At 32.5% G+C, this 14564-nt stretch overlaps 2 protein-coding genes across 2 annotated transcripts in view; both read left to right on the top strand.

Annotated features, from left to right (window-relative positions):
* Positions 1-2124, top strand: part of LOC106110068 (protein furry) — a 94929-nt gene extending 92805 nt beyond the window's left edge. The window contains 3 exon segments of the mRNA XM_013291754.1: positions 1-56; positions 684-814; positions 1120-2124. Of these exon segments, the coding sequence (XP_013147208.1) occupies positions 1-56; positions 684-814; positions 1120-1226 (294 nt within the window). The 3' untranslated portion in view covers positions 1227-2124.
* Positions 2125-5523: 3399 nt separating this feature from the next.
* LOC106110067 (nitrogen permease regulator 2-like protein) lies at positions 5524-13252 on the top strand (the record flags this gene model as incomplete). Its single annotated transcript, XM_013291753.1, has 9 exons — positions 5524-5841; positions 6485-6576; positions 7320-7476; positions 7612-7723; positions 8260-8489; positions 8567-8677; positions 9003-9131; positions 9992-10155; positions 10899-13252. Coding segments are annotated over 9 exons (1491 nt in total), but the record flags the coding sequence as incomplete, so codon positions are not given.
* Between the last annotated feature and the right edge of the window lie 1312 nt (positions 13253-14564).

Genomic DNA, 14564 nt, shown 5'->3' with positions numbered 1-14564 from the left:
CCCGCCCCCGCGCACCACGACGACGCAAAACTCACACATCTTATGCAGCGGCAGAGGTAATCGCATAAATAAAATGCATTTACGCACACTAGGAGAAAGAAAAAACTGCATAATTTAGTAAAGATACTAGAATAATACAAATTTACTGTTTGTGTATATTTAGTTATATAGTTCTACTAGCTGTTCCCGTGCGGCTACGTCCGCATGAAATTGTAAAAAAAATGTTTTATTTTTTACATTTGTCAAATTATCAATTGCAAATGTCAAAATAACATGACATGATGACAAAAAATTGCAATTTTACTTTCGTGATGTTGGCAGCTTGTGTCTTATGGTCTCTTTCCTACGGTAGATTTTTATCTATTTTATATTTTTATACCCCCTAAGTTTAATAGCGTGAAAATGTATAGCATAAAGCGTGTTGTACGTGAAAAGCTTTTTATAAAAGGAACAATTATTGAAAAATATGCTTTGATTGCTGACATCTTACGCGACAAAGTAGTGTATGTTTACGCTTTATTGTATTAGTATAGATATAATATAGAATACGTTATACATATGAAATACGTTTCTGATAGGCTAAAACAATGCGTCTTCTGATTCTCTTGCGAATCACATCAAAGTAGGCAAAAAGTGCATTACGTGGAATTAGAACATTAACGAAATTAATTTATTGTCCTTAGATGGGCGGCGGCTCTAGCGTTGGTGCGGGAGCGCAACGCCGAGCGTATCTTGGAGCGCGGGGAGCTGCCGGAGGATGACGTCACCAGTCTACTGCACGTCTACTGCAAGGGTCTCGCACAAGCGCACCCAGGTTATACAACATATACTATCATCATCATTATCATCATCATCACATCACATCACTACTACTACACACATTTCTATTTCTTACGATAAAGCAAAGCATCGTAATGCAACTTACATCTGCGAAAAAATTAAAATACATCCTAACTATGTACCTTACAGATAAAATAGTACGACCACAATCCTAGTAAAAGCAATGGAAAGTGTTTTGATAGTTATTTGTTTTTGCTCCAACTTATCTCTTATCCTTATTATCCACTTACTATTCTTGTTATTACAAGAGGTATTACATTTTTAAACGTGATGTTTTAGAAATGGTGGCCATCACTCGTCCGGTGAACGAGCTGTCGCAGAACTTGTCCTTCATGATGGAGAGCCTCTACAAGGTGTCTGTGGCGCTGCAGCGTCAGGACTACTGATGCCGACGTCGGCGAGCGCCGCACAAGAAGCGACCTCATTAACCTTCATACACTAACAATGTCAATATGTCAAACCCATCTGACATTTAAGGGCTCCAACGTAAACTAACCTATATTTAAAAAGCAAATTTTGCAATACGAAATAATATGATTACGCGTCAAACTTGAATAAACAATAGATATGACAGTTTACATAGGAACCATAACTTTCTCTAACCATAAAGTGTCAACTAGATCTGACAGTGCATAATACGACGAACTTGTCTGACCCAATGAGAGGTTCTGCTGTCGCGATTAATTACATCTAAAGATAAAATCTATTAGGCAAAAAGTAGCTATTCCTTGTACTTTAGGCAGTTGGAGGAATTTTTTGTTGCAATCTGTAGCCGGGTCAGTTAAGTTTTTCGATACAATCTATTCTGTCCTAACCTCACGTCAATGATCTCGTTTCTCCTTTTATCTTTATTTTATAGTTATCCAAATTTTGATATCTTTAATTTTCATTTCCTTCTAATTTTCAAATTGATCTCGATAAACTGATATGAAATAATTTTTAAACAATTATATTATTGGATATGTAAGAAACCAAAATATTTTATGAATACGACAAAGAAATCACCATCTTTGTAATATAATGAAATGTCAAATTAAAAGTTATTTTAACCTAGTGATAGCACGAAATTGTGGGATACTATTCAGAAATATACTAGAAAATTCTGTTTAATATTTATATCCTTTTTAAAATATTTTGATGACAAATCAATTTTATTTACGTCGTTCTTTACTTTTATTACAATCAATAGAAAAACTACACTAAAATAAAGCTGTATAATGAAATCACGTAACAAATTTTGTTCTAAATTTTACGAACTATGTATATTAAATTATTCTTAAATTAAATACAATTATTATTATATAAATAACTGTATAATGGCAATGTATATATTTTAAGTAATCGAAATAAAATCATGTTTAAAATTTTATTTATACAACAATGAAATAATGGAATTATTTATTATAATAATAATAATTTTATATCAGAAATATACGTAGTTACTAATTAATTCTTTTTCTGATTCAAAGTTGCTTCTAAATCGATGTTTTTATGTAATCCAATGAAATAAAAAAAAAAAACGATCATAATATCTGATTTAACTATCGATATTGAAATTTATTGTTACTCAAATTAAAAATTGTAGATAAGTGGCTTAATAAAAAAACATGTCTGCTAAAAAACTTTTATCGCTTACAATTACTCAAATGTGTACGATATACGTCTTTTTGTGAGCTTGTTACCAAAGCGGTTTAGTAAAATGTGAGTACACGATACGTTCGTTACTATGGATTTTATTGTTAAAACTCTCTTTTCTTTCTATCATCCATGTCTATGTTTGTATGAATGTTGATTTAAGCCCGTTACACAACTCCAGTTTTAATTGCAGTTCAACTGTGAACTATAAAGTTAAACTAGCAGATCTAAAGCTCTCTACAGACGCTATGTTCTGACAGTTAAAATTGCCTACACAAACTCAGTATTATCTGATTAGTTCGACTGTGCAGCGAAGTTAGTGGGTTTAATTTTGCCTATACACATATAACTGTACAAACCTACTATTTAGTTAAAATTGAACGTGTGTAACGGTCTTTTTATCAATTATGTTCAAAGTGTTCTCATGTATGCGTGTCTGTGCATGTCTACGATCAGTGTCAATGTTGTCAGTTTTTAAATGTTTCTAGTATAGAAATTTAATCCCCGCCGCAGTGCGTTTGCTTACCGCCTTTACGTTTGAACAATCCTCATTTTTATACATACACTATACTCAAACTATTATTTGTGATATTATTTCCTTTTTGTTTTTTAACTGATAATGACAATATTTATTTTTAGTCTAATGTTACATTTTCGCATCGCAGTCACTTCGCACGACGGCGATTTTAATATTAAATGAAGATTATAGATAAATATACTAATAATGTCTGTAACCAATTGTAAATGTATTTCATGTTTATGAATAATAAAGCATCAATTCTAAAATGTTGTTTTATTTTTTGATGTATACAGCAAATACTTAAAATGAACAAAAGATAGATATATATCCAGAGGCGGAGAAAAGCATATGGACGGTCGCCCACAGATTTCAAATTGTGTCAATACGACTGGTGTAGAATAGCGAATTATTTTTTTCAAATACCAAAAATATGGTGCCACAAGGACATTGTGTTTGACACTGACAGGATGGCGCCTCTGAGCATTTAGGGTTACCAGTAAGGTAATATTTCCGCATTAAAAGGAAATTCTTTCCTTTTGAAAATGAAAAGGCAAATTGTAAAGGAAGTACTCGTACCTTACAATGTAACTAGGAAATGCTCCAGACTTCGTTTGTCGGTTAGAAGGCTCTATAGGTAAAGAATCTTTGTAGCAAACTTTTAGCAATGCACTCTCTTGAGACAGTGAGGGAAGGAATAGTCTTAACATAATAGAAATAGTCTTGCTTAGCGCTCATCTACAGAATAATAGAAATCTTCAATATTGTTGTTTATAGTCAACGCACAGTACAACTATGTGGTTAGTTTTTGATACATTAATGAATACACACAGTAATTTCCTTAATACGTAAGTAAATATGATGTCAAAAAGGCCATACTTCCAGGTGCACAAAACACGTTACAATAAAGGGTCGGTCACTGCAATTTAAATTAGGAAATAGAACAACTTTCAGCAAAATATTTTTAAGTCAATTAGTATAAAACATTTTTTTTTAATTACAAATTCAAAATAAGTGTCGCCTTGAGAGTTAGGGAATTTCTTGATTAACAAATGGTAGCAAATTCTGATTGCAACAGACACAAGATGATTCACATTTTCAAATGTAATTACTGGACCCCCCCCCCCTACTTCTTCTCAGCGATAAAAATATCTCCCACTTTAAAAAAAAACTCTTTCAACTCGAATTCTTTCATGGAATAACATTAAAAAGCCACACAAAATATGAAAAGTAATGACGCGAAGTGAACTGACAAGCTATGTTACTATTACCCTGACATTAAATGTCACTTCTCATTGCCGGGTGCTAATCATATATATCCATATACTATTTTGAACCTAAGCATACTAGTCGTTGCCCGCGACTTTGTACGCGTAAGGTTAAATATTTCAAAACATAAAACTCTTGATTAACTAGAGTTATTAAAAAAACTCCGTTGTGTCTTCGATTTCGGCGAATACCTCCAAACAATGTTCTGTTATTCGAGCTGTCGCCCTCAAACTTTGTTAGCGCGGATTTTTTTTTAAAAGTCATCTATCACATACCGGCAGTAAAAGGAACAGATGAAAGGATGTGGCATGTGGCAGAAATGAGAATGTTAAGGTGGATTTGTGGGGTAACACGAATGGATAAGGTACGGAATGAGTATATTAGAGGAAGTTTGAGAGTAGCCCCAGTAGTAGTAGTAGAGAAGGTAAGGAGTAAAAGGTTAGCATGGTATAGGCATGTTATAAGGAGGGATGAATTGCATGCTACAAGAAGAACGTTAGTTCTGAGTGTGGAAGGGTGCACCGGCAGAGGTAGACCTAGAAAGAGATGGATGGATTGTGTAAAAGGTAGAGTTATACGGAGGATAGAAACCTGTTGCGCCGACCTACGGGAGTAGGATATGGAGAAAGTTGATGACCTATCATGTGATATGTACCTGGCGTGCATTTACCTTCTAATTTAATTAAAATGTAGACTATTTTGATTTATAGTATTTATGGAACAGTGAAATTTAAAAAATGTATACGATTTATAAAACATAGTAAGGACAATTTTAACATAGTTTATTGACGTTCAAATACCGACATTTTCCTAATGTTGAAATTTTTCCTTTTTTATAGATGCTACGGCCCACCGGTGATCTTTTCCCATACAAACACAAGTTTTTTTACACGATGTACACGAGCGGGTATAAATTTTCATTGACAGCACTGAGGAGGTCGAGTCATCAATACTATATATATTCTATATTCAATACCTATATAGTTTTTTATAAATCGATTCGGCTTAGCGACACTATTATATTATTACAAAACTTAATTTATGTTGGAAATTTTTTTAATTGCGGTGATTTAGAATTACTTTTACTTTACTTTTGGGGTAAACTATTTGTAAGCTAGCAACATTGTATTCCATATCCATAATGCATGATTCACACTTGGCCAGTAAAATTAGATAGATGCAAAATACAGTTATAAAGAGTTTGGACTCACAGGCGCTAGTTAAAATTCACACTGTCCCAGTTGATTTCCAGTTCAGTTTAAATTGTACTGGCCAAGTGTAAATCGCGCATTAAGTACACGTATATTATCGCAAGAGTAGACGAAACGGAAGCGACAGCGACACTGTCGCCAAGCGGTTTGGGACCGGCAGTTAGTATTGTTGTGTTATTTTTATTTATCCGACCATTTCATAAAATAACTTCCGTAAACTATAAGTGCAAATCCAGTCATCGTTTTCAACAAAAAACAACATTAATTATGGAAACACGGTATTATGAAGGTTGTGGACGGGAAGGACCCATCAGATGTATATTTCTCGGAGAATTCCATCCAGTTGCAGGACCTAAAATAGCGTGCCAGGTTAGTAAACAGCGAAGTCCTAATTTTTTTTATTAAGTTAAAAGTATCAAGTTTACGTTTGACTATATAACTATTCTATAACTGTCCCAATCTTATTTAACGTGTTCAAGTTACTTCATCACATATTTAAAAAAATAATAGAAATGTTTATTGTTTACTATTATCCATGCAAAAATATAAGAAGCGACCAACTTCACTTTGTTTTTGTGAAGCATTGCAAAAATTTCATATGCATAAGAAAATGGCGTGTTTTTTTATCCATTTTTAATTGTAGCATAGTGATTCATTGCACATATTTACTTTTATGTAACACGTGAACATTTTACAAAGGTTATATACTCATATAGATTAGTTGTAACTTTTACAATTAAACACAATAGGTAAAGCAGTTAACATTTTTTAGGTTACATTAACAATAGCAAAGCTTGGTACATTGGTAACACTAATTGTAGTGTATGATATGCATCATAAATGAATTTTTTGAAATGAAGGTAATATAAATGATAAAATAAATGAAGCATAAATGAAGGTTACATTTTAAATGATTTTTTTAATGTTTGTCACTTCAGGCAAAGGTCATCCACAGATAGGGTGCTCTGTTTATTATGACACAGTTATTTATGGATTTTGTTTTTGTTCACAGTTTCCTGAAGATTTTATTTCAAAGGATTTATTTGATTCATTAAGCACTTACATAATCCCTAAACCAATTTTGCAAAAGAAAAACATAACTTTGTAAGTATATTTTTAATAAGTTTTTATTAAAACTGTACAAAATACAGCACAAACAATATCTTCTAAAACTATAGACTTGGCTGTAATCTTTGCAGTTGCAAATTATAACAATAAGCTGTTTTTAATTATTTTTTTTGAAGACTATGGATTATTATACTTGAAGGTTGCTGGTCACTTAATTATTGTATTAGTTGGTTTGTACTATCTTAATTGACATAATCACTGCCACTCATAGCTATGACTTCATCCTCCGACCTCATATCAATGAGTACTAGCTTTTTTTTGCACATTTTTTTATGTTTGGCAATAGACTATGTTTTTTTTTATGTTGTGTTTCTTCTGTGTGCACCTGTTCTTTATATTCTTATCTTAATTTTTCTGTAAAGTAAATGGATATTATTAAATTAAATTCAGACTAATTAGTGACGGTAAAATCTAAATATATATATACCATTAAGATGTCTAAAGAAGTGCAAATAAATTATGGTAGCTAACATTTTATATTTTTTTGATGGTACCAACCAATAGTTATAAAGTCTATACTCACTAGGCTATAAAATCTTGTTTGACTATAATCGTAATATTGTTTGTACTTTACAAAACTTGTAAAAAGTGTCATCATCATTTACATGTGTTACATGTTATGCATTTGGTATGCAACCTAATAAGCTTATTGTAAAAAAAAAAACATTTTTGGAATTACTTTTTGAGTTGTTGAAAAATGAAAATTATTATTTTTTCAGCAATGCACCAGCTCACAAGATATTGGGTTACCCAATTTACCTCAAGAGTCCACGCTATCCACGAAATGTTTACGTCTTTAACCTGTGCTTTGTCTGTGATAACTGGTCACGAACTGTGCAGTATGAGCCCGTAGTAAAGAAACTAGGAGAACATTTGGTATGTAGGGCAATTACACATGAGGACAATAATGCTAAACACTCACTAACTAAGTTTTCCTACTAGTTGTGTCTCATCTATCTATATTTTTTTTTATATGAATGTATAATTAAAAGTATTACAATACATTCACAGATAACATTGGAAGAAGAGAGTGCGTTTGTGTCTGGTGGTTCGTCCCGTCTGCCCACTTTCCTCGCTCATCTACTGTACGACTTAAACACTTATCGCAAGACAACTGTCACAGGTGAGATAAACATAGCTCTCAAATCATCATTACCATCTAAATGCACTCACGAAGGGACTCAAAGCCTACTCTAAGTTAGGGTGACTAGGCCTTAGTCAACTATGTCAGCCCACTGCGGGTTGGTTGACTTCACACATATCTTTGATTTTCTTCGCCGATATGTGCTGGTTGCATCATAGTATTTGCTTTCTTATACCCTAGTGTAATTGAATACAGTGGATTCTGAATCAAGTGAAATTACTGACAACCTATAAAATCTAATAATTTAGACTTTGACAGTGGATTTTTTCCTCTTTGTTTTTATTTGTATACTATCCTTATTTAGGTGTTTAATTTTTTTTAATTCTTACTAAAATTATAAATGTGACAGTTAAAATGGATGAATATTTGTGAGAATCGCTCCAGAATGGCTCAATGCATTTGTATCAAATTTGTCATAAATGTAGAACATTCTGGAAGAACACATACACTAATTTGTTTTTTAAATCCTTGTGGTACTGGACAAAACGTAGTAGCTAGTATATGTATTCGAACAGAAGGGGATACGATTATACACGTGAAGGTGACGGAGATACGTAACGACCCAAGCCCTGTTAACGACCACGACGTCCCGGTGTTAGTGGCATCCATCGGTCAGCCGCGACCAGGCACCTCCCGGAACTCACAGGTTGCATCGGACTCCACCGATGACATCTCAGATGGGCTGGACAACCAACAGCCCATGGAAATATACACTAATTCCAACTGGGACCTTACCACTAAACAGGTAACAAGATAAATTACTCTTGGTTACCATGGTTACTGAAATTTTACCTATTGTTATTTAAATTTGACTTTTTCCAGCTCTTACCATACATAAACGGGTATTATCACGTGGCCAAGATTGCAGCTAAAGTTAACGTAGAGAAAACTCTTGTCAAAGCATGCATTCGGAACTTGGTCTACTACGGAGTGGTAACTATTTATGTTTTTAACAGTACAGATAATGTCTTTAAAGATATTTTACTAATGTTTTTCCGTTAATACTTAAAAAAAGGTTCCTATTAAGAAAACATTAAACATATCACTTGAACTAATGTAATTTATTGTCTATGGATAGTCTATAGATAAGTCTATTTGTAAATTTACATCATTCTAAAAGTATAATTGTTTCAAAATATAATTTCTCATTTCCATTGATTTCAACTAAGAAATTGTCATAGTTATCTTTGTATAGTATTAATTTGTAAGATTATGGTAATTAAATATGTATTAAAATGTAGTAATGTTTTGTTTTCAGGTGAAACTCATACCTTTGCTGAAGTTTAGTAACATGTATCGAGCGACCGCTAAATTAAATAGCATCAAAACAGACCTTGAACTGCAAAACGCTTGTCTCTCTTTTATACGACTCAGAGGCAAGAGGAAGGTATGTTATTAGTATTACTAATTAAATAACAGTAATATTTAAAAACTCGTAATAATATAGCATATGGTAATCCATTGAATAGATGAATCTTACTATTTGCTTCATCATCCTCAGCTCACTATATGTCCCCACCGAGGGGCTCGGAGCCTACCCTAAAGTTAGGGTGACTAGGCCATAGTCAACCACGCTGGCCAAGTGCGGGTTGGTTGACTTCACACATATCTTTGAATTTCTTCATCGATATGGGCAATCATCACGATGTTTTCCTTCACCGTAAGAACGTCGGCTAAATTATGTACATATGAAAATTCGAAAAATCGAAAATCACATTGGTACATGGCGGGATTAGAACCCAAGACCTGTAGATTACAAGTTAAGTGTTCAAACCACTGAGCCACCGATGCTCATACTATTTGCTTACTAAATATTATAAATGTTAAAGTTTAGATGGGTGTTTTTTTACTAAATATCTTTAGAACAGTCTCGATGTAATTTACCACAGATGTAGAACATATGCAAAACACATTGGCAACTATTTTTTTAATTCCTCCAACAGCAGAGTAGTGTTTCCCATAATATTCGGTCGAAATGGGTCCAGCCGTTTCGGAGATTACCCGGAACAAACGTGGCTTGCGGACAGACAGACAGACAGGCAGACAAACATTTTTTATATGCGATTTTCGTTATCAGCAACACAAATACATCATCTTCGCGAAATCTGGAATTTTTGATATTACAGACACTTCAATTTGATTATATGTATATATTAGATTGGTTACAAAATCAGACATTTAAGGGTAACCCTTGAAAGCCTGATGTTAAGCCCTTAAAAGCTTGGCAGAGTATACATGATTGTGCAGCCTCGCATCGAGGAGGTACTGCAAGTGCTGAGCCTGCTGCAGCAGGGGACCTCGCTGCGCTCCGTCAGCGAGCGCTTCCACGCCATCTGCAGGCGCGCGCGTTTCGATGTTCGCAATCTCATCGTCTTTACACAGATGCACGGACTTGTACGCTGTTTAAAGAGGTAATACTTATTTTATTGCTCAATTTCTTGACAATTATGCATTTTTAATTCATTTTTTTTGAAAGAGTAAAGTATTTAATTTGTTCAGTATAACAACAAATGTTATGATATTGTAGACTTGTTTAAACTTAGAAAAATGTCTAATTCTTAAAAAAAAATTAAGAAAAATAATTCCTTGAAAATACGATCACGTAAGATGGTTTGCAGTGTCGCCTTGGTATAGAGTAGAATAGTATCTCTGTGTGCTGTTGTGCTACTGGATACTGAACTATAGTACTGAATTGTGAGTTATAAAAAGTATCAACAACTAGCTGATGCTCGCGACTTCGTCTGTGTGAAACTAAACAATAATGAAAGATAAAGCCTATGTTTGTCACCGATAACGAAGCTTTTAATGGTTATAGAATTTTTGAAATTAGCCCAGTAGTTTTTAGGTCATTCAATGTTTGCGATCTTTGTATCAGAGTGGATAAGAGACTCAATTTCATCCGAATTATTTAGTGCAGAAGCAATTAAGTTTGTTGCAGTTTAATATGCGTAAGATACGGGCTTACCACGATCGGGTTGTTTTATCTCCGGATTTCTTACGAACAATATATTTGTAAAAACAGTTATATATGGAGCAATTTGTATTATAGTTTTCATATATTTGCAGCACTTGTTGACGAGAGTTGGTGCCATAAAATTTTTGGTGTAACGGAAGCGTCAACCGCCGAGGTATCTAATTGAGTAAATTCTTTCAGATATCCCACATACTGTCAACGTGTACGGTCATCCGCCGGCTCAGATGTTAAAGGTTTGCAGAAACTGTTCACAGGAGAGCGATGTACTGATGAGATCTGTTGCCTCACCTCTTTAGATATGGCCTCCTTGGAACGCGTTATAGAAGACGACCCCAACGTCGCTGTTATACTCTGCTAAAATTACATCGTTTTTATCACAAACGTATCAAAATAAGCAATAATGAAGCTATTTTAGTATATACTTCGAGAGTTTTTTTGAGGCTGCATGTTAAAGTGATAATTGTAGAGATATTTGGGATCGCTGAAGCTTATTGATTTTTTTTTAGTATTGTAAAGTAAATTAAGTTTTTTTTTACATTAATATGTGCTCTAGGTTAAGATATCGAGTGCAATAATTTACCCCTAATGTTATCTTCTTAACATATTATATTTAATATCTTATTAATGTAATTTTCGTCATGTAAATCTTGTTATATATACATTGTAAAGAAATGCCAAGAGAATATCGTTTTCGTTATTTGGGCATAATAAAAAAACTAAAATCTTGCATCAAACTTTCAAAAAGATTTCAAACCATTTAATCTTTAAAACATTATTTTAATTTCAAAATTAAATAATAAAACTGGCAATTTTATACAAATAATAATCGCTTTTAGCTTCTTTTGCACATGTTCTATAACTGTATTGTCCAATTTTCAGGTTATATATATTTAGAGTAATTACATTTAAATGAGGTGTTATATATATAGTAATGCAAACTTAATAAAGACCACCATTTTAATATTTAACTAATATGGTTGAAATGATTCATGTAACTATTATGTGGCATTCACGTGCTTTATAGTCTAACGATGCAATACACGTTATTTTTAAGTACATAATGTGGAATTCACAAGGAAGGGAGAATTATAAAAAATCGGTAGCAGTTAATTTTTAATATAAATTTATAGTACGTCGTAAAACTGCACATAAAGGTTAAGTAGAAATGCTAATTAAAAAAACTCAAGTTAACAAGTTTACTCTCACCTCGTTCTCGCCGCTCGTTTAACCCCTTATCATTTTTTTTGTATAAAAAAGCTACTAAAACATGTGGTTTTTGATTATTTTTCTGTCTAACATTAATTTATTAATAGCTTTCTATTTAATTTTCATTAATGTTTCAAATGTATTCCACAAACTTAAACTACATAACCGTTTAATATCTGGCATAATAAATATTTTAACCTAAAATTGTACATCTTAGTGAATTTATTACTTTAATTAATTGAAGACTGAATATTTAAGATACAAATTAAGATTAATAGCAATATTTATAAACAAATTCATTATATATTGAGTTTGAGTTTTTTTTTATTTATTATGTGCTTTAAGCGATCCTTTTCATTTTTACTAATCGTGTATGCTTGTTGGGAAAAATATTCTTAATTTTGGGCTTCGCCTGTCGATTCATTCAAATCAAGAAAATTATTTTGTATATGGGGTATGAGACATTAATAATTAACTTGTAGTTTAAGTTAGTAAACAATCTAAGTCACAATATAAAAGTATTAATTTAAACCATTCTGTCCATGAATGATACTCGTTTTATGTTATTTAGGAGATTTTACTCGAATTAATTTATTGATTCAATGTTCCGTCGTTTATTAAGTTAACGTAACTGACGGTCGGTAATAACTTAATCGTGTAAATGTTTAATATTCGATGTTATAAAATCAATAATTCACAAATTATTTAAGAATTCTTTAAAATACCTTTAATCTAAAATCTTTTTGTCAAAAATTATTTTGTCTCAAAATTAAATGTTGAAGATAATTTAATCAGATTTTGCACAATTTATTCATTAACTAAATAAATGTAAATAATTACTCTACGATAAATCTTACTGTTCTGTTACTCACTTTATAATGTTCAATCTTAAGAAAAATGATTGGTTTTTGAGTCTGATTTTGTTATTGATTTTAAAATTTCAAATGACATTAAACTTATTTTCCTTTATTTGGTTTTCTTGTTTTGAAGCAAATGTTTTTAAAATCACAGGGCTGAGTTTGATCAATGTTTCTTATCCAATACGTCTTAAGTAATAAAGGAAATATCAAATTAAATAATATCGTTTGGTAACTTTTATACATTTTTAAAATAAATTATTTATGTCAATGTACTCACAATAATGTAGTTGATGTATTATTAAGTACCTATTGTAAATGTATTTATTCATTAAAATAACAAGTAAAATAAAGAGAGCGCACGCTTCTGACTGAAATATCGCTCAACTGTTTAGTCTGGCTTTGTACACACTACTTGGGCACACTACTCGATTTTAGTTGTGCAACTAAGCAGTTGAATTGCTTGCGAAACAATCGACAATCGCACAACAGTTGTGTTATATTTTAGTCAAAAGTATGCGCCCGCTCTGAATAGTATTTTTAAGTCAATTCCTACTTTTAGTTACTTAGTTTATGGAGTGGAATAATTTGATAACCATGTTTAAAGGATGAGATGTGTATGACTTTGTGGTAAAATGAAAATTACTTATATTAAAGCCTTGGAAAAATAATTTGATGCTATTTTTTGTAGTTCTATTTGTAGTTTATTTAACAGTAGTAAAGTATTCAAGCCAAATACAATTTGTTTTATTACCCACTTACCTATCCGTAAATGTCTGTTGTCGCAACACCTGGTCTAAATCCCCTTCCTATGCGTCCTCTCTGGGGATTAAATGTACACAACTAGGTGAAAAAGAGACAAGGTCGCTTGGTTATTTTGGCAAGTTTCGGTGGCTCGTTGTCACCTTTTACTATTTAAAAAATACTTCAGCTCTTTCAGTTGAAACGATATACGTTTTTGTCCACATGCATGAAAATAAACGTTCTGTTGCCAGAGTTGATTAACAGCAGCCTGTTGCATACTTGTTAGTCAATGCAAGAATACAAAAAAACGAGTTAAAAGTCATGAGATAGAAAGCAGTTATAAACTTTATTAACGGAGTTGTTAGGAAGGAATGGTAAAAATATCTTTTCTGTCTGCCCATTCGAAGTAAGCATCCACGACAACAACTGCTAGCTGGTATGTCGTATTCATGCATACATAAACATAATGTTATAAGAAAGGTAAAGTTATAAATAAAATAGTAAGTTAAAAAATATCAACGATAGTGTAAAATAGGAAATTAATTTTGTCTTCTAACCCTAAACCAGTTTTGGTATCGATTTTTTGCATATGGCAATATCATCGTACTTCCAATACGCATGTCAGGACACAGACTTGTATAAAACTGGACTGAGCAATGCTAACAAAGAGGTATTAAAGTGAACTTTAGGGTTGTAGATTTAAGATTCAATTTACGATGCTGAAATGCATGTAGTAAGAACGAAACATGAGAGATAGTAACGTGAATGTTGCTGTCCCTTTCTTTCCCATGCAAGCAAGGTAAATTACAAAGGGTGAGTTCAGTGGTATTATAGTATTATAAATTCTAAATATGTTTTCTTAGGTTAATAATACATAAAATAAATCTACATAAAAAAACACTTTCTATAAATGTCTCTATCGGCAAAAAAATGAGACGCAAGTGCTCAATCCTGTTTCTACATTATCCACGAGTCAGGGCAGGGCAAGTATTGATGTTGATGTATTGATTTTCCCCGGTCCTGCTACCCATTCCACTTA

This window comes from Papilio polytes, unplaced genomic scaffold (genome assembly GCF_000836215.1).
Source record: "Papilio polytes unplaced genomic scaffold, Ppol_1.0 DF820889.1, whole genome shotgun sequence".
Lineage (NCBI taxonomy): Eukaryota > Metazoa > Arthropoda > Insecta > Lepidoptera > Papilionidae > Papilio > Papilio polytes.
Note: the sequence above shows the minus strand (reverse complement) of the source record. Positions and strands in the feature narration are given on the sequence as shown.